General features: G+C 42.7%; 1 protein-coding gene and 1 non-coding gene across 6 annotated transcripts in view; both read left to right on the top strand.

Moving 5' to 3' along the window:
* The first annotated feature begins 15,838 nt into the window (after positions 1-15,838).
* Trnak-cuu lies at positions 15,839-15,911 on the top strand. The gene has a single exon. It is a non-coding gene; the product is annotated as a tRNA-Lys (tRNA).
* Positions 15,912-24,311: 8,400 nt separating this feature from the next.
* Cpsf6 (cleavage and polyadenylation specific factor 6) overlaps positions 24,312-27,514 on the top strand; it is a 33,188-nt gene continuing 29,985 nt past the window's right edge. For all 5 annotated transcript variants that reach the window (XM_041665475.1, XM_041665468.1, XM_041665461.1 and 2 more), the window contains exon 1: positions 24,312-24,444. In XM_041665475.1, the coding sequence (XP_041521409.1) occupies positions 24,385-24,444 (60 nt within the window). In that variant the 5' untranslated portion in view covers positions 24,312-24,384. The remainder of the gene's footprint in view (positions 24,445-27,514) is intronic.

The raw sequence follows: 27,514 nt of genomic DNA, 5'->3' as shown, positions 1-27,514 counted from the left end.
TCCCCGAAAGCTCCTTGCTCATGGTTGTTTGTCCTACAAAGTTTCATCATCACTCATTTCTTTCTATGAGACCTGACATAACCTCATAAAAAATTACTCCATTAAAGTCTCCTCTCATTTCACCATGGAGTGTGTTATTTGCTCCCTGTCAGGTTCTGGCTGACACAAATTCCTAAGGATTTTCAGAGTAATGTCCATGCTCTGCTCAAGGGTTATCAGTTTTCCTCTGAACACATTTGTAATTTGAGTTGATGCTTGCAAAGCATTTACCTCAGGGGCTGGGTAAATGGCTACGTACTCAACAATCGTTGGCTCTTTTCCATCCCACCTGAGGGAAATGTTATCATCTCCGCTTTTTCTTCTAAATAGGTTAACTGAGGTTAAGCAACTCCTGCCTAAAATGGCACAACCGGGAGATGTGGTGGCTCATACTTGTAGCCTTAGAGAGTTGGCTGAGAAAGGATTGCTTCAGCTAACACAGTGAGACCTGCTTTCAAAAACAAGTAAGTAAAAACAAAACAACACCCATTCTCCATAAAAGTACCAGAGTAAGAACGCAAACCAAGGTGTAGCACACAGAGTTCCACACCACATCCTGTTGTGTCACGATGGGATCTGATTTACATAGGGGCCCAGACCAAGATGTTACAGTAAAACATTTGTTGAAAAGTAAAGTGAATAAATTCTGCCATCATTTCTACATAGTTTCAGTTATATATGTTGAGGGAAAATTTTACAGTATGTTTCTGTATTAGTCAGTATTTTATTACTGTGAAGAGGACCCATGACCGCGGCATCTCTTATAAAGGAAAATATTTAATTGGGGCTGGCTTACAGTTCAGAGGATCAGTTCATGACCGTGATGGCGGGAAGCATGGCAGCACACAGGCAAAAGTGATTCTGGAGAGGTAGCTGAGAAAAGTATAGCTAGATCCACAGGCAAAAGGGAGCCGGAGAACCACTGAGTCTGGCCTGAGCTTCTGAAACCTCAAAGCTCACTCTCAGTGACTTACTTCCCCCAACAAGGCCACACATCCTAATCTTTTTAAATAACGCTGTTCCCAGGGAGCCTACGGGTGCCATTTTCATTCAAACCACAACAGATCAAGTCTCATTAATTCCCCCCAGGTGTTTGCTGGTGTTGAGAGCTTTTTCTCCCTGTGCTAATGGTACTGTACTTGGCCGCTTGCTCTCACCACCCTTCTCTGCTATTTACCTGCGATCCTCCCTTCTCTCCCACCAGCCCTGGTCATGTCCAGTCTGCTTTTTCTCCCTACCCTCTCTTCTCTGGACTCTTCCAGTTACTTCTGGATATTTTCTCCCTCTTATCTACAAAAAAAAAACCTACCCCCACCCTTAATGATGAACAGTCATTTCAGTAGTTTCTTAACTGTATCCCTCACACACAGTGATTATACTAGTTTTCTATAGAATAATATTGATTACAGCTCCATATATTTTAAACTTTATTTCACCTCCATTGTGGAATTTTTTATTGATTGATTTGATTGAGCTATACATTTTTCTTTGCTCCCCTCCCTGCTCCTCCCCTCCCCTTCAACCCTCTCCCATGGTCCCTCTATCCCAATTTACTCAGGATATCTTGTCTTTTACTACTTCCCTTGTAAATTAGATTTATATATGTCTATCTTAGGGTCCTCATTGTCTAGGTTCTCTGGGTTTGTGATTTGTAGGCTGGTTTCCTTGCTTTATGTTTAAAAGCCACTTATGAGTGAGTACATGTGATAATTATCTTTCTGGGTCTGGGTTACCTCACTCAATATGATGTTTTCTAACTCCATCCATTTGCTTGCAAATTTCAAGATGTCATTATTTTTTTTTTATGCTGTGTAGTACTCCATTGTATATCACATTTCCCTTATCCATTCTTTGGTTGAGGGGCATTTAGGTTGTTTCCAGGTTCTGGCTATGACAAACAATGCTGCTGTGAACATAGTTGAGCACATGTCCTTGTATGATAGAGCATCCTTTGGATATATACCCCAGAGTGGTATTACTGGGTCTTGGAGAAGGTTGTTTCCTAATTTTCTGAGAAATCGTCACACTGAGATCCAAAAGGGTTGTACCAACTTGCATTCCCACCAATAGAAGTGTTCCCTTTACCCCACAACCTCTCCAGCATAAGTTGTCATCAGTGTTTTTGATCTTCACCATTTTTACAAGTGGAATCTCAGAGTTGTTTTGATTTGCATTTCTCTGATGGCTAAGGATGTTGAACATCTCCTTAAGTGTCTTTCAGCCATTTTAGATTCCTCTGTTGAGAGTTCTCTGTTTAGGTCTATACTCCATTTTTTAAAATTGGATTATTTGTTCTTTTGATGACCAATTTCTTGAGTTCTTTGTATATTTTGGAGATCAGACCTCTGTCTGATGTGGGTCTGGAGAAGATCTTTTCCCATTCTGTAGGCTGTTATTTTGTCTTGTTGACCATGTCCTTTGCTTTACAAAAGCTTTACAGTTTCAGGAGGTCCTATTTATTAATTGTTTCTCTCAGTGTCTGTGCTGCTGGGGTTCTAAATAGGAAGTGGTCTCCAGTGCCAATGTGTTCAAGTGTACTTCCCACTTTCTCTTCTATAAGATTCAGTGTGGTTGGCTTTATGTTGAGGTCTTTGATCCATTTGGACTTGAGTTTTGTACATGGTGACAAATATGGATCTATTTTCATTTTTTTATGTGTTGATATCCAGTTATGCCAGCACCATTTGTTAAATATGCTTTCTTTTTCCATTTTATGTTTTTTTGCTTCTTTCTCAAAATCAGGTGCTTGTCGATGTGTGGATTAATATCTGGATCTTTGATTCGGTTCCATTAGTCCTCCTGGTTTTTTTTTTTTATGCTAATACCAGGCTGTTTTCAGTACTGTATCTCTGTAGTAGAGTTTGAAGTCAGGGATTGTGATGCCTCCAGAAGTTCTTTTATTCCCCAGGATTGTTTTGGCTATCCTGGTTTTTTTGCTTTTCCATATGAAGTTGAGAACCGTTCCTTCAAGGTTTGTGAAGAATTTTTCTGAGATTTTGATGGACATTGCATTGAATCTGTAGATTGCTTTTGGCAAGATTGCCATTTCTATTATATTAATTTTACCTACCCAAGAGCATGGGAGGTCTTTTCACTTTCTGGTGTCTTCTTCAATTTCTTTCTTCTAAGATTTAAAGTTCTTGTCATGCAAGTCTTCCATTTGTTTGGTTAGAGTTACTCTGAGATATTTTATGCTATTTGTTGCTGTTGGGAAGGGTAATGTTGCTCTGATTTCTTTCTCAGCCAATTTATCATCTGTGTAAAGGAGGGCTACTGATTTTTTGAGTTAATCTTGTATCCTGACACATTAATAAAGGTGTTTATGAGTTGTAGAAGTTCCTTGGTAAAATTTTTGGGGTCCCTTATGTAAACTATCATATCATCAGCAAATAGTGAGAGTTTGACTTCTTTTTTTCCTGATTTGTATTCCCTTGATCTTCTTTTGTTGTCTTATTGCTCTAGCTAGGACCTCAAGTACTAAATTTAATAGATATGGAGAGAGTGGACAACGTTGTCTTGTTCCTGATTTTAGTGGGATCACTTTGAGTGATCTATTTAGTTTGATGTTGGCTGTTGGCTTGTTGGATATTGCCTTTATTATGTTTAGGTATGTTCCTTGTATCCCTGCTCTCTCCAAAACCTTTAATCATGAAGAGATGTTGTATTTTGTCAAAAGCTTTTTCAGCATCTAATGAGGTGATAATGTGTTTGGGTTTTTTTTCCAATTTGTTTATATGGTGGATTACATTGACAGATTTTCATATGTTGAACCATCCCTGCATCTCTGGAATGAAGGCGATTTGATGATGGTGGATGATGGTTCTCATGTGTTCTTGGATTCAATTTGCCAGTATTTTATTTAGTATTTTTGCATCAGTGTTCATGAATAAGATTGGTCTGTAATTCTCTTTCTTAGTAATGTCTTTATGTGCTTTGGGTATCAGGGTAATTATAGCCTCATAAAAAGAGCTTGGAAATGTTTCTTCTATTTTTATTGTGTGGAATACTTTGAGGAGTATTTGTATTACTTCTTTGAAAATCTTGTAGAATTTGAGCTGAAACCATCTGGTCCTTGGCTTTTTTTCATTGGGAGACTTTTGATGACTCTTTCTTTCTTTCTTTCTTTCTTTCTTTCTTTCTTTCTTTCTTATTTTTTAGCAGTTATAGGCCCATTTCTTTTGCTTATCTGATCTTGATTTAATTTTGGTAAGTGATATTTATCTAAAAAGTTGTCTGAGCATGCCTTTAATCCCAGCACTTGGGAGCAGAGGCAGGCGGATCTCTGTGAGTTCGAGACCAGCCTGGTCTACAAGAGCTAGTTCCAGGACAGGCTCCAAAAAAACCACAGAGAAACCCTGTCTTGAAAAAGCTAAATAAATAAATAACTAAATAAAAAATTGTCTGTTTCTTTCATATTTTCCAATTTTGTGGAGTACAGGTTTTTGAAATATAACCTGATGATTCTCTGGATTTCCTCCATGTCTGTTGTTTTGTCCCCTTTTTCATTTCTGATTTTGTTAATCTGCATATTCTCTCTACTCTTTGGTTAGTTTGAATAAAGGTTTGTCTATTTTGTTGATTTTCTCAAATAACCAACTCTTTGTCTTATTGATTATTTATATTGTTTTCTTTGTTTCTATTTTTTTGATTTCAGCTCTCAATTTGAGTATTTCCTGCCATCTAGTTCTCTGGTGAGTTTGCTTCTTTTTGTCCTAAAGTTTACAAATGTTCTGTTAATTCACTATTGTGGGATTTTTCTAGCTTCTTTATGTAGGCATTTAGTGTTATGAACTTTTTTGTTAACACTGTTTTCATTGTGTTCCATAAATTTGGGTATGTTGTGAAGTCATTTTCATTGAATTATAGGAAGTCTTTAATTTCTCCCTTTATTTTCCTTGACCCATTGATGATCCAGATGAGTTGTTTAATTTCCATGTGTTTGTAAGATTTTTGGAATCAGTGCTGCTGTTGAATTTTATTTTTAAGCCACGGTGATCCAATAAGATATGTGGGGTTATTCCAATTTTTTGTTTGTTTTGTTGCCGAGTATGTGACCAGTTTTTGAGACAGTTCCATGAGGTGCAGAGCAGAAGGCATAATCTTTTATGTTTGGATGGAATATTCTATAGATGTCTGTTAAGTCCATTTGAGTCATAACACCTGATAGTTTCTTTATTTCATTGTAATTTTTTTTTGTCTGACTGTCCTGTCCAGTGGTGATAGTGGAGTGTTGAAGTCTCCCACTATTAGTGTGTGGGGTTTAATGTATGATTTAAGTGTTAGAAGTGTTTCTTTTACATATGAGGGTGTCCTTGTATTTGGGGCATAGATGTTCAGTATTGAGATTTCCTCTTGATGGACTAGTGTGGAATGTTCTTCTTTGTCTCTTTTGATTGATTTTAGTTTGAAGTATATTTTATTTGATATTAGGATAGCTACACCAGCTTGTTTCTTAGGTCCATTTGATTGGAAAATTTTTTCCCAACCCTTTACTCTGAGATGATATCTGTCTTTGGGTTGAGGTGTGTTTCTTGTATGCAGCAGAAGGATGAATTCTGTTTTCATATCTCATCTGTTAGCCTGTGCTTTTTTATAGGTGAGTTGAGTCTATTTATATTGAGGGATATTAATGACCAGTGATTGCTATCACCTGTGTATTTAGTTTTCATTGTTGGTGATGTTAATTTGTGCGTTTCCCCCTTCTTTGGGATTTGCTACTATGAGACCATCAGTTGTCTGTGTTTTTGTTGATGTAGCCAACATCCTTGGTTTGGAGTTTTCCTTCTAGTATCTGTGTAGGGCTGGGTTTGTGGCTAGGTATTGGTGAAAGATGGTTTTGCCATGGAATATCTTGTTTTGTCTTTCTATAGTGATTGAAAGTTTTGCTGAGTATAGTAGTCTGGGTTGGCATCCATGGTCTCTTAATGTCTGCATAACACTTGACCAGGACCATCTGGCTTTCATTGTCTCCATTGAGAAGTCAGGTGTAATTCTGATAGGTCTGTCTTTTTCCTTTGCAGCTCTTAATATTCTTTCTTTATTCTGTATGTTTAGTGTTTTGATTATTATGTGGCAGGGGACCTTTTTATTTTTGATTTAGTCTATTTGGTGCTTTGTAAGCTTTTGTATCTTCATAGAGATATCTTTCTTTAGGTTAGGAAAGTTTTCTTCTAATGATTTTGTTAAATATAATTTGTGTGCTTCTGAGTTGAACTTCATCTCCTTCTTCTATTCCTATTATTCTTAGGTTTAGTCTTTTCATGGTGTCCCATATTTCCTTGATATTTTATGTTAAGCTTTTGTTAGATTTAATGTTTTTGTGACTGATGAGTCTATTTCCTCTATTGTATCTTCAGCACTTGAGATTCTCTCTTCCATCTCTTGTATTCTGCTGTTTATGATGGTGTTTGTAATTCCTGATCTTTTTCTCATGATTTGTTTCTATAATTCCCTCGGCTTGTGTTTTCTTTATTGTCTCTATTGCAGTTTTCAAGTCTTGAATAGTTTCTTTCATATGTTTGATTGCTTTTTCTTGGTTTTCTTTAGGTGATTTTTTTTTTTTTTTATTTTTCGAGACAGGGTTTTTCCATAGCTTTTGGTTCCTGTCCTGGAACTAGCTCTTGTAGACCAGACTGGCCTCGAACTCACAGAGATCTTCCTGCCTCTGCCTCCTGAGTGCTGGGATTAAAGGCGTGCGCCACCACCGCCCGGCTTAGGTGATTTGTTAATATCATCCAATTTTTTGTTTGTCTTTTCCTCTATTTCTTTGAAGGAATTTCTCATTTCCTCTTTAACAGACTCACACATTCTCTTAAAGTTATGTTTTTTAGGTCATTTTCTTTTTATTTGTCTATATTTGGTTGTTCATGTCTTGCTGTTGTAGGGTCACTAGATTTTACTGGTATCATGTTCCTCTTTGTGTTGCATGTGTTCATACCTTGTCTACCCATCTTTTCCTCTAATTGGTGTAATTAGGGGCTGTCTTTGACTCTGGTGACCAATCTTCCAGGTGCCAGTGGATCCAAGGATCAGATGGTTGCTCCTCATGGTGCAGTCGGTGCCAGGGTTCCAGTCACCCCATTGGTACTCTGTGTTCGTGGAGGTTGCTCAGCTCTCCTGGGGTTTGTTCCACTCCTGTGGAGTTCACTGCCTCAGGCCTACTCTTGCTAAGTTGCTGGCTCAGACCTGTTCCTGTAATTGTCCCTTGTCTGGATCCACTCCTGCAGAGGTCCTTGGCTTGGGGTTGGTCCTACAAAGGTCTCTGGCTCCAATCTACTCTCTCGGACATCAGAGTCTTGGGTGCGCCCAGCCCCACTGAGGTCCTGGCTCAAGCCTACTCCCTCAGAGGTCCCAGACTCATTCACAGACCCACAGAGGTCTCTGGCTCTAGCCTACTTCCTCAGCAGTTGCTCCCCTGTACCTGCTCCTGTGGAGTTTTCTGTCTCAGGCCTGCTCCAGCCCAGGTCGCTGGCTCAGTCCTGTTTCTGTAAATGTCCATGGTCTGGATCTGCTCCCACTCACATGGAGTTAGCTGTCTCGGGCCGCTCTGGTTTAGGTCACCGGCCCAGTCCCGTTTCCACAAATATTCCTAGTCTGGTTCCACTCCTGATGCCGTGGATTTCACTGTCCCAGGCCTGCTCTGGCTCATGTCACTGGCTCAGAACTTCTCCTGTTCACACATACCTTTAATCTCAGTAGCCAAACTTGTGGAATATCATTTTAAGGTGTGTTACATTTGTTTATTCTGTGAAACACTTGTTTTAATATTGCAAAGATGTATTGCATTCTTTTATGTTGCATTTGTTTAACTCTATGAAGCTGATTCTTTGCTTGTCTGAAACATCTGATGGTCTAATAAAAAGCTGAACAGTCAATAGCAAGGCATGAGAAAGAATAGGTGGGGCTGGAAAACACAGAGAATAAATAGAATGAGAAATTTAGGCTGGGGGAGGGGAGAGAAGAATGAGAGAACAAGGAGAGAAGGACTCAGGGGTCAGCCACCCAGCCAGCCACCCAGCCAGCCACCCGGCCAGCCACCCAGCCAGCCACCCAGCCAGCCACCCACCCAGCCAGCCAGCCACCCAGCCAGCCAGTCACCCAGCCAGCCACCCGGCCAGCCACCCGGCCAGCCACCCGGCCAGTCACCCGGCCAGCCACCCGGCCAGCCACCCACCCAGCCACCCGGCCAGCCACCCACCCAGCCACCCGGCCAGCCAGCCATGAAGTAAGAGTGAAAGCAAGATAACAGAAGTAAGAAAGGAAAAAGATCTCAGAGGTAAAAGGTAGATGAAATTATTTAAGTTAAAAAAAAACTGTCTAGGAACAAGTCAAGATAAGGCAGGGCTCTTATAAGAAAGAATAAGCCTCTGCATGTATTTATTTGGGAGCTGGGTGGTGGGACCCCCCGAAAAAGCCAAAAGAGTAAAACAGCCAACCACATTTTGGCATTCCTACATGGGGCTAGAGTAAAAGAAAAACCAACAACACTTTTTACACATTCCTAGTGCCTAGGATAGTTGAACACATTTAGATCACACTGTATCCCTGTTGTAGATAGTGTTCTTCTGAGCAAAAAAGACACCATCTCCATCATATCAACTGTGTCTGCCTATAAGAGTATATCAGTAGACTTATGGTGGTGTATGCCTTTAATTCCAGCACTTGGGAGACAGAGGTAGGCAGATCTCTGTGAGTTTGAGGCCAGCCTGATCTACAGAAAGCATTCCAAGACACCCAGGGCTACGAAGAAAAACTTTCTCAAAAAAAAAAAAGAAAACCCAAAAACGAGAGAGAGAGAGAGAGAGAGAGAGAGAGAGAGAGAGGACTCTCGCGAGTAGCCTGTGGACTGTTTACATACCCTCAGATAAGGGATAGAGAGGTGACCCTTGGACTCTCACCTGAGATTCAAGCCATTCCTCTTATTTATTTGAATTCAATTCTGCCCTAGGGGCTTAGAAGATACTAGAGTACATAGGCTGGGGGAGGTTAATTGAAAAAGAGCTAGCCCCATCTCTGGAGCTATGGGGAAGACATCATCCCTGCTGGCTAAGGACTTTCCAAAGCCTCTACTTTAGGTTCACCCACACTTCTGCCAGTAACTCTTTATCTGTAAGTAGTCCCAGTCAACTCATTGGTTTCCCAGGTTGCCCTTTGGTTTATCTGTGGGACCTTCTAAAGAAGAGTGAAGGTTGTCTACATCCCTGGGTATGAAATTCTAACAGTTACAAGAGCTATCTACGTCAGTACAGCAGTGTAAATACTCATGAAAACCATTCCTATGCCCAGATTCCATTGCAGATTTCCATTGCACCCAAACTAAATGTATGACATGTTTACATTCCACTCAAACCACTACATAAGGTAATATTTGATAGATGGGAAAGAAAAATAGAAACAGCCGACTCAAACAAATTGTGGGAAATACCAATAGAAATGAATGAGTTTGAATCAATAACTTCCTTCACTTCCTAGAATCCTTGCTATAGAGAGAGAGAGGTGAAGTTCCACAACATTGAAAATTTAGATGGTTCTTTCACACAGGCATACAATTGTATATAAGGGGCACACAAAGAAATTGTTGTCCTAACTCATCTATGAGTTAAGGTTTCTACGAGGATTGGGGGGGGGGGGGGAAGGAGAGACAGAGAACAGCCAGAGAAACAGAAAGCATCTGGAAGAGACTAGACTAGAGAATCCAAGGCCAGGGCTAGGGACTCAGGAGAGGGTAGTGGAGGTGTCAAGGCAGCAAGAGAAGGAGAAGTGAGCATAGTGAGAGTAGATAGCAAGAAATAGAAGAAGTCAGGGTAAGTGATGGCGAAAGGATGCGAGACAGAATGATGAGACTAGCCATAATATATATAACAGTATAATAAGAAGAATGAGGTTGGAGGGTGGTGCACATGTCTTTAATCCCAGTGTTATTTTAAAAAAAAAAATGCTGCAAGATCCCCGGTGGCAGTAGGCAGCAGAAATGCTGTAGGTCCCAAACGGTGGCAGTGGGCCATGTGGTGGCAGACAGCGGGCTCTGGGAGCAGCCAGTCCCAGGCAGAGACAGCTGCTAGTCCCAGAGCAGTGGTGGCAGGCCATGTGGCAGCAGGCAGTGGGCCCCAGGCAGAGACGGCTGCTGGTCCCCGAGCAATGGCTGGTTCCAGGCAGGGAGACACATGGCGGGCGGGCAGAAGACAGAAACATGGATAGACATGACATGCAGGGTGAGGTTGAATGTTTATTCAGGGGGTTATGGAGGAGGAAGGGTGAAGGGGGGACAGAGAGAGAGGGAGAGACAGAGAAGAGGGGAAGCAGAGAAGTGGGGAGAGAGGCAGAAGCAAAGCTGCCTCTCCGAGAGGAAGATGGAAAAGAGAGCGAGCTCAGGCCGGAAGCTGAAGATCAGCCTGCCTCAGCGGATGGGGAGGGTAATGGGTGTGGCTTGTCTCTTAAAGGGGCCAAAACCATAACACCCAGTACTCAGGAAGCAGAGGCAGGCAGATCTCTGTGAGTTCGAGGCCAGCCTGGTCTACAGAGTGAGTTCCAGAACAACCCAAGCTACACAGAGAAACCCTGTCTCAAAAACCAACCAATCAACCAACAAACCAAAATCAAGACAGCAGTCATGCAATATAGCATGACAGGGGTTCTGAAGAGAAAGAGCCTCCAATTCCTTCAGTTCCAAGCAATGAAGGGGATTTGGAAGCAGGAAATTTCCATACCATGTGATCTAGCCTAGGTGGCAGAAATCACATAGGAATGCTCTTTATAAAGTTATAATTTTCCAGGTGGTGGTGGCACACACCTTTAATCCCAGCACTTAGGAGGCAGAGGCAGGCAGATCTCTGAGTTGGAAACCAGCCTGGTCTACAGAGCAAGTTCCAAGACAGCCAGAGCTACATAGAGAAAATTCTGTCTCAAAAAAACAAAAAATAAAATAAAGACATAATTCAAGGCTGTCTTGGGTCTGAAAGTTCTGGAAATCAATTTATATTAGTTTCAGGAATTGTCACTGTTTGGCCAAAATGAAAGAACTTTACAAAATAGTGTGACCATGGCTGACAGGAAGTTAGCCTAAAAAACTCCTCCTTAGGAACTCTAATAATTAGAAGAGTTGCTGGGCAGTGGTGGCAAATGTACTTTTTTAATTTTTATTGTACCTGCCTGCATCGGCATTTTGCCTGCATGTATGTCTGTATAAGGGTGTCAGATCTTGGAGTTACAGACAGTTGTGAGCTATCATGTGCATGCTGGGAATTGAACTATGGTCCTCTGGAAGAACAATCAGTGCTCTTAATCACTGAGCCATTTCTCCAGCTCCCAGTACCTGTCTTTAATCCCAGCACTCAGGGAAGCAGAGTCTGGTGGATCTCTGTGAGTTTGAAGCCAGCCTGAGCTGGCATTTATTGTTTGAGATTGAGCTACTCTAAAGACTCAGAACAATTGTGACTTTGAGAAGCGGGGGGATCCTAGCTGCACCATAGGACATGATTGTAAATATGTATGCACTAAATATTGGGACAGCCAAATTGATAAAATGATCACTGGTCACTACTGGATATAGAGGGACAGACAGGTCCAGATATGGTGCTTGTGGGAGACTTCAATACTTTATCATTAGCTCTAGATCCTTGAGCTAAAAATTAATACCTATCAGTTAAGCTTTACCACAGATCAAAGGGATCTAATAGACACCCACAGAGTATCCTATCCAACCATTGTTCACAAATTCTTCTCAGCATCTCATGGTACTTTCTACAGAATACATGACATTTTAGGCTATCAAGCAAGTTTTAACAAATACGAAAGAATCAAGATAATGCCTTTTTCAAAAAGAAAATTCTTTTGAGACATGTTTTCACTTTGTGGCCCTGCTGGCCTGAAACTCCTGGAAAGTTGCAGTCTCTGCCTCCTGAGGGCTGGGATTAGAGACGTGTGGAATTTTTTTTTTTTAATCTTAAAGACCATAATGGAATAAAATAGAAATAAATAGGAAGAGAAACAACAGAAACCAAACAACACATAAACGTTAGCTGATACACCCTTGAAACCAAAATCTTTCTTTCTTTTAATTAATTAATTATTTAACTACCTAATTAATTAGTTAATTTTTTTCTTGACAGTCTGTCTGTGTAGCCCTGACTGTCCTGGAACTCACAGAGATCTATCTACCTCTGACTCTCAATGCTGGGACTAGAGATGCGCATCATCACATCCAACAACAGTAAATTATTCTAAGAATTTATACCTGTGTGTGCTTACTTAAAAATCAAAGAGAATTCAACTAAGTAATTTAATGCTGCAACCATGGTCCTAGAAAACAAGAACAAAAGAAAACTCAAAATTGGTAAAAGAGAGAGCTCAATATGGTGGCACCGATATCTAATCCCAGAATGTGAGAAGCAGATAATCAGATTTCTGTGAGTTCAAGGCCAAACGGTCTACGTAGAGAGAGTTCTAGGGCAGCCAGGGGTACAAGGAGAGACCCTGTCTCCAAAGTTAAAAAAAAATGGTAGAAAAAAATAATTCTCAGGGTGCAAATCAGCAGAATAGATTAAAAGAACAAAAATGTTCCAGAAACAAATAAAGGAGCCTTTGAGGAAATGGGGAAATTGCTCAGTAGATAGTATACCCTTTGCATAGTAGGGAATTCAGATCCCCAGCACCTACATAAAGGCAGGGCAGGGCAGTGAGAAGGCCTACGTGTTTGACAGCCCCTGGGAGGATGAAACATGAGGTTGCAGAGCAAGCTGCTTAGCTAGCTAGCTGAATCCAAAAGCTCTGGATTTACCAAGTGACCTAGCCTCAGTAAATAAAGTTGAGAGCAACGAGAAGGGCTTGAAATACCGACCTGTGGCCTCCACATGTTCCTGCACCCATGGGGCATACACCTGCATGCGTGTCCATGCCTGTGTGTGTATGCGCGTGCATACATGCACACACAATTAGCTGGTACTTCGAAATATTAAGATTGACAATTAATTGCTGTGTCATCTTTTTCTCTTTTGCTCTTTTGGCTTTTTGAACTTTTTTGAGGGGCCCACGTCCAGCTCCCAAATAAATCACACATGGAGTCTTATTCTTACTTACAAATGCCTTAGCTTGGATTTCTCAACTTAGAAGGAAGACAGACAGAAAGACAGAAAGAAGAAAGAAAGGAAAAATTGCCACACAAAAACAAAAATTAAGGAAAAGAAAAAGCTCGTAGAAATAAAGGTAACCAAGGAAGTGAGAGATGCCTATAATGAAAAACTAAACCCTGATGAACAATGAAGAAGGTGCTGGAAGATGGAAAAATACCTCTGTTCATGGTCAGTCAGTTAATACTGTGAAATAGTTATATTACTAAAAGTCATCACAGATTCAAAGAAATCACCATCAAATTTCCAGTGATAGTCTTAATGGACCTAGAGGGAAAAAAAATCCTATAATTTATTCATAAGAACAAAAGATCACAAATAGCCAAAGCAGTCCTTAGCTGAAATTAATGCTGGAGACATCGTGCATAATACCTGAATTGAAATTATACTATGGAACTTTGTAACAAAACTCTCAAAGAATTGGCTTAAGCATTGACAGGAAGACCAATGGGACAGAAGACAAGATTTAGAAATAAACTAGTTGAAAGACCTGGATAAATCCAGGTATCCCCAAAGAAAGCCTTGGATAAATCCATGTCCCCCCCTCTCAGCAGGAAGAAAATAGCCAAAAATCTAAGCTGGAAGAGAAGAATCAAAAATCTAGGATTAGCCGGTTCAGTGACTGTGTTTCAGGAACTAGCTGAAGATAAAGTTAGATTGTAATCTTGAGAATAATCTTGAGAAACAGAGTTTCCCCCTTGTGATTATCATTGGTATTTTTGAAATACTGTGTTTCAGGAACTAGCTGATTATGACCTTGAGTGATCTTGAGAGGCAGGGAGATGCCCCCTTGTGATTTTCTGTGACACCCTCCCTGCCCCTTTCGGATCACTGGGCTGTGGTTTCTTCCTATAAAAACCCCTACTCTCGGTCACTCAGGGTCGAGCTCTTCCCCTGCGTGGGTTATGAGTCTCGGCCCCAGTGCTCTGGTTCCAGTCTCATCTCATCGATTAAAGTCTCCTGTGATTGCAGCAAGGATGGTCTCTCGTGAGTTACTGGGGAGGTTGTGTTATCCTGAGACTTGACTGAGAGTCTCCCCACACTGGGGGGGGGGGGGTCTTTCATAGTGTGGTTATTGTTACTTGTATCTTTTTTCTTTTTCTCTTCTTTTTTTCTTTTCTGAGACAGGGTTTCACTGTGCAGCCCTGGCTGTCCTGGAACTCACTCTGTAGTACAGGCTAGACTTGAACTCATAGAGATTCACCTTTTTCTACCTCTGCCTCCTGAATACTGGGATACTGGGATTAAAGGCCCACACTACTACCACTCAGCCTGAATCTTTATTCTATCTATCTATCTATCTATCTATCTATCTATCTATCTATCTATCTATCGTCTATCTATCTATCATCTATCTATCTATCTATCTATCTATCTATCTATCATCTATCTATCTATCATCTATCTATCTATCTATCTATCTATCTATCTATCATCTATCTATCTATCTATGGAGGCAGAGACACATATGACATGGCAGATGTGGAAGACAACAATTTATGGGAGTTGGTTCTTATAGTAGTCAGATAGGGGTGGTGTGCCTGGCTGGAGATGTCTTCAACCACTGAGACATTTCACTGAACTGTTGGACTGACACATAGGATGTATGGGAGTTGTTCTGGCCTAAACCCAGGCTACATTCTGACCCAGCAAGGGTCCTCAAGAAAGTCCCATTGACTTTGTCATCTTAGTATGAACCAGCTGCTCTGGCAAGTTCAGGACCTCGTAAGGGAGGAGTGACTTGTAATCATCCATGGTTGCCAACTTTTTTGTTTTTTTTTGTTTTTTTGTTTTTTTTCCCGAGACAGGGATTCTCAGTGTAGTTTTGGAGCCTGCCCTGTAGACCAAGCTGGCTTCGAATTCACAGAGATCCACCTGCCTGACTCCTGAGTGCTGGGATTAAAGGCATGCGCCAACACTGCCTGGCATCAGATTAAAGGTCTTAATGTATATGATCTGGAATTACAAAAGTACTAGAGGAAAACATTTCAAGATACAGGGTTTGCAAAGACTTTCTAAAAAGGACTCTAGTAGTCCTCGGAATAGAAGCAAGAATGACAATGGGTTTGCATAAATAAAAAGGATTTCGTGCAGTGAACGGAGCAAGAGAGTGAAGAGACAGCCTAAGAACATTAATTAAAAGTTTTATGGTGCATCATGTACCGCAGGTCAGTTAAAGAAGGCATTCCAAGATGAAATCTTAAGGCCTAAGGAGCAGCAGGAAGGTCCAGCCTCTCTGATGAACTGAACCCAAATAACCATACAAAGGTATATGTTATGTTAACGTCGGTTTTGTGAGTTTATGGAGTCCTTGTTCCTCCAGCTCTATGTGTAATGATGGTCCCTGTAATAACAGCTGAGTGGTTAACTGGAAATTTAAGCACAACATTGGAGATATAGAGAAGTTGGTAAAGCAGATAGGAGAAAGAGGAAGAGAGAGAGTATATGAAGTTTTTGGCACAGGAGAGTTGAATAAGGTGATGAGACTTTTATTTTTCTGGAACTGGAGAAAGAATGGCTGATCTTGGTGCCCTTTGGAACTTAAGGGAATAGGGCCCTTTTTGAGTTACTGTATGCGAGGAAGTATCTTGAGCTGGGAAGAGTAAAAGAATTTAAGGTGGGACAGGTGTAGTAATATGAGCGGCGGGGCTGCGTTCCCAGCACCCCGGCCGCCTGCCCAGCTAGCTCAGTCGGTAGAGCATGGGACTCTTAATCCCAGGGTCGTGGGTTCGAGCCCCACGTTGGGCGCCAAAATGTAACGGCGTAAACGAATGCAGACAGATTGTAAAAATATATATATCTATAGCTTTAATGTAGAAATAGACTTACAGAACCACCGTTCCCGCAGAGACCAGGAAAGCAGAAGCAACAGCTGGGAGCACGCTCACCAAATTTATAGGCAGATTAATATCTGCCTAAATTCCCTGGTTCTAAAATTTTTTTTCTTAAACTTAACTTTGTCCTTTGTTCTCCCAGTACCTTAAACAGGTGTAAGAGACACCAAACATTTCCATACCACAAACAGTGGACAGGAGCAAAGAGACCAGCTATGCCAGGATGTGACCAGCACCCAGCCTTCTCAGGTTCACCCCAAAGATGACACCCACAAATAAGCAGGAAGCAGTCTTGAGAATCCCCTGTCCTAGCCGGGCGATGGTGGCGCACGCCTTTAATCCCAGCACTCGGGAGGCAGAGGCAGGCGGATCTCTGTGAGTTTGAGACCAGCCTGGTCTACAGAGCTAGTTCCAGGACAGGCTCCAAAGCCACAGAGAAACCCTGTCTCGAAAAACCAAAAAAAAAAAAAGAAAAAAGAAAAAAGAAAGAAAAAGAATCCCCTGTCCTAATTCCTTTAACCTGTGGTGCCTTACCTCCCATATTTTTATTATAAAAAAGAGATGAGAATGTAATGATCTGTCCTGTTCCTTTAAGAGGCAGGCCTCGCCCACTCCCTCCCTGTCCACTGAGGCAGGCAGATCTTCCTTCCTGCTTGCAGCCTGAGTCTCTCCCTTTTCTGTCTCTCCCCTGAAGAGGCAGCTCTGCCTCTCTCCATTCTCTTCCCACTTCTCCCCTTACCCCTGCTCTTCTTTCCTTCTCTCCTTTCCCCTCCATAACCCACTAAATAAATATCCAAACTCACTCTGCATGGCGTGCCTATCCATGCCTCTGTCTCTCGCTCCCCACCTGGCTCCCTGCCTGGGACCAGCTGCCTTCGGAGACCTGCAGCGTGGTCTTGTGGCATGCCCATCTTTCTATCTCTCCTTGTGACCTGCTGCAGCCACTCAGGGAACAGCACCATCCCTGCTTGGGACTGGCTGTTCTTGGGACTGCTGTTTTCTGCCAGCCACCACATAGCCCACTGCCACTGCGAAGGGACAGGTAGCATTTCTGCTGCTGCAGCTGCTGGGGATCCGCAGCATTTTACTTTTACCATTACAGCCAGGACTACACAGAGAACACCCATCTAAAAAAACAAAAGCAACAACAACCTACTTGAGAGGGGAAAGGGACCAGCAGATGGAAGAGAAGGAATGTACAAGAGCAGATAACAGTGGTGTATGAAAATAACGATTAAAATATTGTATGCCCACATTTCTATATGGTGTGGCAGCCAGGCTCTGAAGCCATAGGCCCCACCTGAGGTGGTCACAGCCGTGCACACAGGCCTTCACTGCCCTAACAAAAGGTCAGGATGTTGTTGCTCCTTTCTTTTTAATTTGGAGGATGCCTGATAGAGATGCTAATTCAAGCCTACCTGACAGCTAGCATACAGAACAGACTGGTAGTTATGGACATGACAAAAGGCCATTCACCTGGTTACCTAGGGGACAGAATGCTGGTGTATTTCCTGTTCAGTTTTTGTTTTGATATAAAAGATGTTTGGAGAATAAACGAGAGGAATTCTTCAGGATGTGAACTCAAGACTTCATGAGGGACCACTGAGAATCTCCCTCTCAATAAAGCCATGTGAGTTGTGTCTTTACTCCCGCACCTCCACGCCAGTCCAGAGAGATAATTTATGTTGGGGTCTGGTCGAGAGAAATAATTTATGGTCCAGGCTAGCACTGGATCCTGACAAAATATATGCTCTATATGTGTGAAAACATCACAATCAAGTATCTCTTTCCTTTTACAATGAATTATTTTTTTTTGTTTTTAATACAGGGTTTCTCTATGTAGCCATAGCTGTCCTGGAACTCACTCTATAGACCAGGCTGGCCTTGAACTCACAGAGATATGCCTGCCTCTGGCTCCCAGGTGCCGGGAATAAAGATGTGTGTCACCACCACATAATGAACTTTTTTTTTTTTTTTCGAGACAGGGTTTCTCCATAGCATTTTTGGTTCCTGTCCTGGAACTAGCTCTTCTAGACCAGGCTGGCCTCGAACTAACAGAGATCCTCCTGCCTCTGCCTCCCGAGTGCTGGGATTAAAGGCGTGCACCACCACCGCCTGGCCACAATGAACTTTTAAATGAGGCAATTGATTGCTTTCTCCTTAGATTTGTAATTGGAACTAAGACAGCTGCCTGTTTTCTTGCATGGTGATTATTTGAACTGGAACTGAGGTTGCATGGCCTCACAGGTGAAAGGAGGAAAAAAAGGAAACCCTGGCTTGCATCTTTGAAAATAGGCAGATGCATCCCAAACAGGCAGGACCACACTTTTAACTTCTTCCCGACTTCCTAAAATACTTTGGGTAGTATAATGGTCTGTCCTGTCCCTTTAAGAGCAAAACCCTGCATACTCCCTCACCTGTCCACCAGGGCAGGCAGATCTTCCTTCTGCTTCCAGCCTGAGCTCTCTTCCTTTCTGTCTCTCTCACAAAGAGGTAGCTGCTGCTGTGACTCCTCTCCCCCCATCTCTGTGCTCTTCTGCCTTCTCCCCTTCCCCCTTTCCTTTCCATAACCCACTAAATAAATACCTAACCTCACTCTGCATGGTGTGCCTATCTGTCTCAGTCTCTCACCTGCCACGTGGCTCCCTGCCTGGGACCCAGCTGCCTTCATGGTCCGCTGTGGTCTCATGGTCCACTGCTGACACTCAGGGACCTGCACTGTTTTATTTTTACTATTATATTGGTGCTTGTGACTTGGCCAGGCTCCCCACGTTCCCTTCTGCTTGCAGGCCGTATGGCTGAGGATGCATGGAACCTTGGGCTCAGGAACCAGGTTTCTTTACAACAGCTCTACATTCTATCTGCCTAAACACCGACCTCTACACACACCAGCAGCTTCACTGGTGAGTTTTTCCCTTCCAGTCCCCAACCACAACCTTCATGGCTACAGTTGAGCCCTTCACTGCTTTCTATAGCTAAAGATGTGACTGGACAACCCAGGATTGGACCTCCTGTGTTAGCACTGCACACACTGTGTGGTGCATTCTATTTGGGGGCCCATGATCCCCCAGAATTTTCTTTCTCCTTTCTTTTCCTTTCTTTTGGACCACTCATAAGTGGTCCCCACCGTGAGAAACCGCTTGGAGTGGGCTCCAGTCTCTGCCTTCAGCCAGATGAGAGTCAGTTAGGCTTTAACACCTTGCCTGTAGGGAGAGAACACTCTTCTAAAGTCCCTGATGTGTTTGCCGCCATTTCACACCCTGCCTATAGAGAGAGAGAGGATGCTCTTAGATAGGCCCTGTGGTGTTTTTTTGTGGGTTTTTACATTTTCAGCTGTGGTATAAACCCTCAAACTACACTCCACCAGTGTCCTGCTGGCTCTGCTTTTCCTCAAACTGTCCCTGCTACCACTACTGACAAGACTGGTTCCACAAGATTGGATCCACGAGGCAGCTGTTTTCAATTTCAGCCTTTTTTCCCTGTCAGGGTACAGTGGCAGCCCGGACCATAAATTATTTTTCTGGACTGGACCCCAACATAAACTATCTCTCTTGACCGGCTTGGAGGTGCGGGAGTAAAGACACAACTCATGTGGTTTTATCGGAACTGTGACTCTATGTGCTTCCTCATGAAATCCTGAGTTCACATCCTGAGAATTTCCTCTTGTTTATTCTCCAAACAGTCTTTATACCAAAATGTAAACTGAGGTGGAAATACATTAGCATTCTGATTCCTAGGTAACAAGGCGAATGGCTTTTAGTCACGTCCACATCTACCTGTGCTTGTTGTCATATCTTTCTGGTCAGTATGCTAGCTGTCACATAGGCTGAATTAGCATCACTATTCAGGCTTCCTCCAAATTACAGAGAAAGGAGCAGAGCAACATCCTGAGCTTTTGTTAGGGCAGTGACAGCCTGTCTGGAACCATATGTGACCACTTCAGGTGTGGAACTATGGCTTGAGATCCTGACTGCTATACCATATAGAAAAATGGGCCTACAGTTCCCCACCGTGGCTTGTGGCATGGCAGCTCAGCAACACGGCTGATCATGCATGTATGTCTCTCACGGCTAAACAAATGTGACTTTTCCATACAGCATGTTACTGCTGCCATTTTGACTGAGGTCAGATGACTTCACTGCCATCTTTACTAAGAGCCAGGTCAGGTGACCAGGTCCTGCTGTCTTTACCGGGGTACTCCCTGCCTGGTTCCCCAGTGCTGACTCTGTTGCATGTTTGTTTTGTGCAGTGGCCTGCCTTTCATAGGACCCACCAAAGCATCCACTTCTCCAATTCGTGTTCACTGTGTATGTGTGTTGTGTGCATACATGTAACTTAAATATACCTATGTTTACTGTTAAATGTTACAATTCTCTGTTCATTGTATCTCATTCCAGATTTGAAAGCCATGAGTCGCTTACATAAAATACTATATATTTAATCCAACCCTGATTTAAAATAGATCAAACTTTTCTCTACTATTGTCAGTTCTGCCTTCTATTGTAAGCAGTTTTTCTTCTTTCTGACTTTTTACCTGTTAAGTTGAGCCAGTAAAGTCAAGCTTGGACCCAGCTTTCCAGGCAGATTCTATACTGTAGTTATATCTAATAAATAACCCTAACTGCTCAGAGATCTGGGGAATATGACATTTAAATATTTAATTATTAAAAATTCTTCATATTGCTGGCATAACTGGATATCAACATGTAGAAAAATGAAAATAGACGCATATCTATCACCATGCATAATACTCAAGTCAAAATGGATCAAAGACCTCAACATGAAACCAGCCACACTGAACCTTATAGAAGAGAAAGTAGGAAGTACACTTGAACGCATTGGCACAGGAGACCACTTTCTAAATATAACCCCAGCACCACAGACACTGAGAGAAACAATTAATAAATGGGACCTCCTGAAACTGAAAAGCTTCTGTAATGCAAAGGACACGGTCAACAAGACAAAACGACAGCCTACAGAATGGGAAAAGATCTTCACATCAGACAGAGGTCTGATCTCCAAAATATACAAAGAATCAAAAAATTGGACACCAAAAGATCACATAATCCAATTTAAAAAAATGAAGTACAGACCTAAACAGAGAACTCTCAACAGAGGAATCTAAAATGGCTGAAAGACACTTAAGGAAATGTTCAACATCCTTAGTCATCAGAGAAATGCAAATTAAAAACAACTTTGAGATTCCATCTTACACCTGTAAGAATGGCCAAGATCACAAACACTGATGACAACTTATGCTGGAGAGGTTGTGGGAAAAGGGAATACCTCTGCATTGCTGGTGGGAATGCAAGCTGGTACAGCCCCTTTGGATATCAGTGTGGCGATTTCTTAGAAAATTAGGAAACAACCTTCCTCAAGACCCAGTAATACCACTTTGGGGTATCTATCCAAAGGATACTCAATTGTGCCACAAGGACATGTGCTCAAGTATATTCATAGCAGCTTTGTTTGTCATAGCCAGAACCTGGAAACAACCTAAATGCCACTCGATTGAAGAATGGATAAGAAAAATGTGGTACATTTACACACAGAAAAAAATAACGACATCTTGAATTTTGCAGGAAAATGGATGGAGCTAGAAAACATTATTTTGAGTGAGGTAACCCAGACACAGAAAGACAATTATCACATGTACTCACTCATAGGTGGTTTTTAAACATAAAGCAGAGAAAGCCATCCTACAAACCACAATCCCAGAGAATTTAGACAACAATGAGGACACTAAGAGAGACTTACATCGATCTAATCTACATGGGAAGTAGAAAGTAGAAAAAGGCAAGGTCTCCTGAGTAAATTGGGAGCATGGGAACCTTGTGGGAGGATTGAAGTGGGGCGGGGAGAAGCAGGGAGGGGAGCAGAGAAAAATATAGAGCTCAATAAATATCAATAAAAAATATATATATTTCTATAAGTTATGTTACTCTAGAGAACACTAATACCCTTGGTTCCCTGAGTGGCTTTTGGTCAGAGTGTTTTATTACAGCAACGAAAAGGTAATTGGAAGAGCTTTGTAAAACCTATATTGGACTTCTGACCTCTAGAGCTGTAGGATAATAAATCTGGGTTGTTTCAGGCACCTGACATTGTTACTAAGTTGCTACAATAGCAAGAAGAAACTAGCACAGGGAGATAAAAGGCAGTTTTGTGTGCAACATGCAACTTGCTATTGTTGAATTTCTCCTAAAGACATTTGGACTTTCTGTTCTTGAAGACTTCAGACAAAAAGATTTTAGAACTTCCATCAAGAAATTATGATGAGAGTTGGGCATTGTGGCATACTCCTTTAATCCCAGCACTTGGGAGGCAGAATCTCTCAGATCTCTGAGTTTGAGGCCTATCTGGTCTACAGAAGGAGTTCAAGGACAACCAGGGCTACACAGAAAAATAAAACAAACAGAAAATAAAATTTGAGGTCAAAGACTTGTCTAAGGGTTATCTGGCTACTCAGCATTGAGCCATGACAAAAACCCAACTCTCCATCCAATCTTTTATCTACAGACATAGTGACGGTTAAATGTCTAATAAAAAGCCTGCTATGTAGAAGATGCTAAATAAGTGCTAGAGGGACCATGGGGTGGCTCAGTAGGTAAAGCCACATGTTGGCAGCCTTTACCTAAGTTTGACTCCAAGGATCCATGCAGTGGAAGGAGAGAAATGACTCCCAAAGCTGTTTTATTTTTTATTTTTGTTTTTTTGAGACAGGGTTTCTTTGTAGCTTTGGAGCCTGTCCTGGAACTAGGTCTTGTAGACCAGGCTGGCCTTGAACTCACAGAGATTCGCCTGCCTCCACCTTCCGAGTGATGGAATTAAAGGTGCTTATGTCACCACTGTTCCAAAGCTGTCTTTTATACATGAGCCATGGAATGGTTCTGTCCACAAACACGTGCACACCCCAAATAAGCAAATGAGTAAACCTATAAATAAGAGCTAGTTATTTTTTCCTTTCTAGTTTACACTAGTCTTCCAAATTTTGAAAATTGTCAAGAAAGTACTCTGAAGTTACATTTGAAAAATCCTCAAAGTCTTTTTTTTTGGGGGGGGGCAACGTTTCTCTGTGTGGCCCTGGCTGTCCAGGAACTCACTTTGTAGAGCAGGCTGGCTTCAAACTCACGAGATCCACCTGCCTCTGCCTCCTAAATGCAGGTATTAAAGGCACGTGCCACCACTGCCCAGCAGCAACCAAGCTTTAACAGCCATAACAAAAACAGATGTTACTTGGTTTATTGATGATTTCAGACCCATCTGTATCTGGTGCCTTCCCTTTTTAATAAACAAGTAATATTAATTTATTTGTCGGAAGGGCTGGGGTGGAGGTGATGGTAGCCAGAGGTGTTACATGGAGGACTACTTAACTGGAGTCGGTTTTCTCTTCTCTCAGTCAGAGAGTAGGGACTAAATTTATCTGGCTTCACAGCCAGGATCTTTACCTGTTGAGGGACAGACATCACCACATCACTAGGCCTGGTGAGTTTTTCAACGGGAAGAAAAGAAATGGGTTGGTCCATTGGAAATGGATCTGAATCACATTCTGGTGTCAAAAGGCATGAACCTTTCCGAGGCATGTAACCCTAGTTAAATCGCTTATGTTCTATTAGGCCTTAGTTCTCTATCTGTAAAATGGGATGTTTGGACCCAAGGACACCTTTTTAATCTCCCTTCTAGTTCAGCATTCTAAATCCAGGAATTCCTAGATTTAAGATTCATTTACTTTGGTTGTATGACCTCTAAAATGAAGTTAGAAGCCTTGGAAGAATTGCTGGAGAAAACGCCCTGCAGTCATAAAGAGGAAAGAAAGCAAGAGCACTGGGAGAGGATGAGGACGAGGGAAGAAGCGAAAAGATGCTTACAACTACATAAAGAGGAGGGATGCAAGCACGAAATATACGAATAACTCAAGGCCACCACAAAATTCGATTGTCTGAAGAAGCAGAAATAAGACATTGCCCTGGACATCACATTTGCTTTTAATTGTGCACACATAACTCCCACGTCTGGAAGCAAAAAGAAAAAAAAAGTAAGGAAAACTGAAAACGTAAAATATTTTAAAAAAGAAAGTGTAGGAAACAGTTTGAAAAGATCGTCTCCGGAAACCAGCGGGTTCCCCGGGCAAGCGGGATGGTAATTTCCTGTGCCTCCCCGCCATCCTGCCGCTTAACCCTGCACACAAAAGAACTAGTTAGCGCCCTTGGAGCCGCAGTGTACCCTCCGCCCGGTCTCCATTCAGCCCCCACTGGGCCGCTGCGGCCTTGTCTCCGCCCCTCGGAAGTGACGTATCGAGCCCCGCCCCCTCCGCCAGATCCGCTGCTGCTGCCTAGGCGGGCGGACCTGCAGGAGGCAGCGGCGGCGTCGGCCAAGGCCGAGGGAAGATGGCGGACGGTGTGGACCACATAGACATTTACGCGGATGTGGGCGAAGAGTTCAATCAGGTAGGTGAGGGTCTGGGTCTGGGCTCCGCAGCCGACGCGGACGGTGCGGCGGTCTGGACGCTCACCGGGGTCGCCGCGGGCCGCGAGCCGGGCTCGGCTGCAGACCGTGAGCCTGGAGCCTCTGGGCCGCGCCGCTGTGTGTGCGGCGTCCCCCTCACCCCTGTTCTCGCGCGTCGTTTCTGCGGGCCGTGGAGCGCGGGGCCGGGTCTCTGTGCAGCCGCCGCCGCCCGCTCTCCCGCCCGCTCGCCCGTCCCTTCCTCACGGCGGCCTCACGCCCCATTGTTGGCTCCGGTGGCGGGCGCTTCCCGCCGAGCTAGGCCGCGTGTACGGGGCGGGGAGAACAGGGCCGCCGCGCCCCCTCCCCCGCCGCCCGCCTGATGGGGGGGGGGCGAAGCCCTGCTGGCGGGGCGCGCGCTCGTCCGCCGCCGCCTCCATCCCAGCCCTGCCGCTCGGGTTCCGATTCCTCCCGTCGCTCCATTTTGTGTCTTCTTGTCCGCGCACGGTCGCCCTCATGGAAGGCCGCGCGTTCACAGCCTTTTGTATCCCGCGCGCCGGGTCTCCTGGGCTCCCTTGCTCGCGTTGGCGACAGGTTTCGGCGTGGTGCCCGGGGTCCCGCTCTCCGCTCCCCGGCGGGGAGGGCTAGGCGGCTTAGGTTTGCAACAAGTCATCTGACTTTTGCACTGAGCTCATTTTAAAAGTCGATGCGTTGGCTCGCCTTGGCCATCGAGGGCTTGCGGTGCCTTTGAGGCCCAGTCCTTGGCCTTTGTGAAGAAGAATAATCTGGGAAGATTAATGACTTGCGCCAAAGCCTTGGATGCGCGGTGGTTGGATAGAACAAAAAAGATGGTGGTCCCTCGCTAACATCCGAGAGGCCGAAATGGAGAACGCCCACCCGAAATTCTCACAGTATGTGGTTGCTTACAAGCCGTTGTGAATGTGACTGTATTTTTAAAGTGAAGTGTTTGTCCCTTGGGGCTCTTTTGAAAGGCTGGAGAAAGTGAGACTTGCAAGGTTTTCCAGTCTCACCGGCTACGGTAGCTTGGAACTAGCTGTGATGTCTGGTGATGAACAACCTTGGAGAGCTCTGGCTACCAGAGTCAGTAACGTGTAGCCTCTTACTCCCCCTTCCTATTTTTTTTAATTGAATTTCATTTATTAGTGTTTTTTTTTCTAGGTTGCATCCAACCATAGTGCTACTAAAAGCTGTGTGTGTTTTTAATTTTTTTCCCGTTTTTTAAAAAAATAATTCTATATTAAAAATTCCCAGATTCGGATGAGAAGCTTAATAAGATGCCATTGATTAGTATGGTGTTACCTTCTACTAATGGTATTTATGACTAGGTATGCAAGATTTAAAAAAAAAATAAATGGAAACTCTTAAACCCTTATGCTTTGTTTTTCAAAAAATGATATTGTACCTTTTGTTATTAGAAAAGCAAATTTTCATAAGATTTAACCTCCAACTACTGACTTAGAAACTAGATAATTTTAAATGTAATTAACCGTTGCAATAAAACGTTAAGTGTGAAAATCTTTTTTTCTCGTTCCTGAGTCGTGTCAATCATGACTTAGAAATTTTCTTTGGATGCTACTCAGATTCCAGTGCTTTTAATTAAGGTCAGTAGACTAAGACCTCGGAATCTTTTCTCTTTGATCTACCAAGACGCGTAGCATATCTGAAACACTGTCATAACTGCGGCTAAAGGGAAAAAAACAGTTTGAGACAGTCTTCATTAGCTTTTTCAGTAAGAGAACATATTGCTTTGTTTTTGTGCTCACAGTACGGACGAATTGGGATACAGTTTTAGAGATTAAGCTTTCTTCACTAACGGTAGAGGCATAACCTTAAATCCCAGCACCCAAAATTGTGCTTTACCAAGATGCAAAACAACCTTTATAAAACTATGCCTATATTAAATAGTCAGTGGAAAACGAGACATGTCTATACAGAATTTCAGAGAATACAAAGTACAGTTAAATCTGCAGCTTATAATAGATGTGTTTAGGGCCTGGAGAGGTGGTTCAGTGGGTAGAGCACAGGCGATCTGTGAGTTCGTGGCCAGCCTGGTCTACAAAAAAAAATTACTTTATTTGTGAGGGACAGTATACTTATGCAGATAACTGCTTGATGGCTTCTTTACCTCTGCATTAACTAGTACTAGCAAGAGGTCAAGAAGAGATTAGACTTTTTGGACTCCATGGAGGAACTACTTTGTAGGCCTGCTTTTTTTATAAATGTAGCTTTTCATTGGCTTGTACTTGAGCATTGTATTGATACACTGTTATGTAATTATACAAGTAAAGTCTTTGTAGGTTTAAATAGATTAATTGGGAGATTAAGTAGAGGCTTTTCCCAAAACCTCTGGTTTGCAGCTCTGGGGACTGAACCCAGGACCTTCCACATCTAGGTAAGTGCTCTACCACTGAGCTATGTGTGTATCCTCCAGGGGCATTACTTGTTGCTGTTTGCATATAATTGGCTTATGTGATTTGCTTGCTCTGAATTCCTGAGCAAAAAAAGTAGCTACAAAAATATTGCCAATTACTCTGAGATTTGTCATGTTTTCTATAAATGTTACTATCATTGAAGTGTTTTATGAGCTCCTTCCAGAATTAGAAGCAACAAAATTATTTATTGACTTAATCTCTTTTGCTTGTTCTTTTCTGTCCTGTAGCTCAGGTTGTCCCAGAACTTACTGTTTATTCCAGACTGTTAAATTTCTGCTGCACCTGCCGCCTCAGCCTCCTCAGTGCTGGGATCACAACCCATCAGACTCAATTGTTCCTTTTCCCCTCCCTCATGCTAGGCAAACACTTTACCCTTGTGCTGTGTTGCTATGAATCTGTTCTCTCTAGGTGGTAGGTAACCTTATTTCTACCAGCTGCTATAGTAACTAATATGATTATTTGATTGTAATCAGCAGATATTTTTCAGAGCTAATCATTAGCAATTTTTAATTATTTTGGTTTCTAAATATCTATAAATGTTAGGTTTTTCTTTTTTAAACCTTTTTTCCCCTCCCTCTCTCCCTCTCTTCCTTCTTTCCTTCCTTTTTAAAATGTGTGTGGA

Source organism: Microtus oregoni, unplaced genomic scaffold (genome assembly GCF_018167655.1).
Source record: "Microtus oregoni isolate MIOR12 unplaced genomic scaffold, Mior012 000001F_ref0000356, whole genome shotgun sequence".
In the NCBI taxonomy this organism is placed as follows: domain Eukaryota; kingdom Metazoa; phylum Chordata; class Mammalia; order Rodentia; family Cricetidae; genus Microtus; species Microtus oregoni.
Note: the sequence above shows the minus strand (reverse complement) of the source record. Positions and strands in the feature narration are given on the sequence as shown.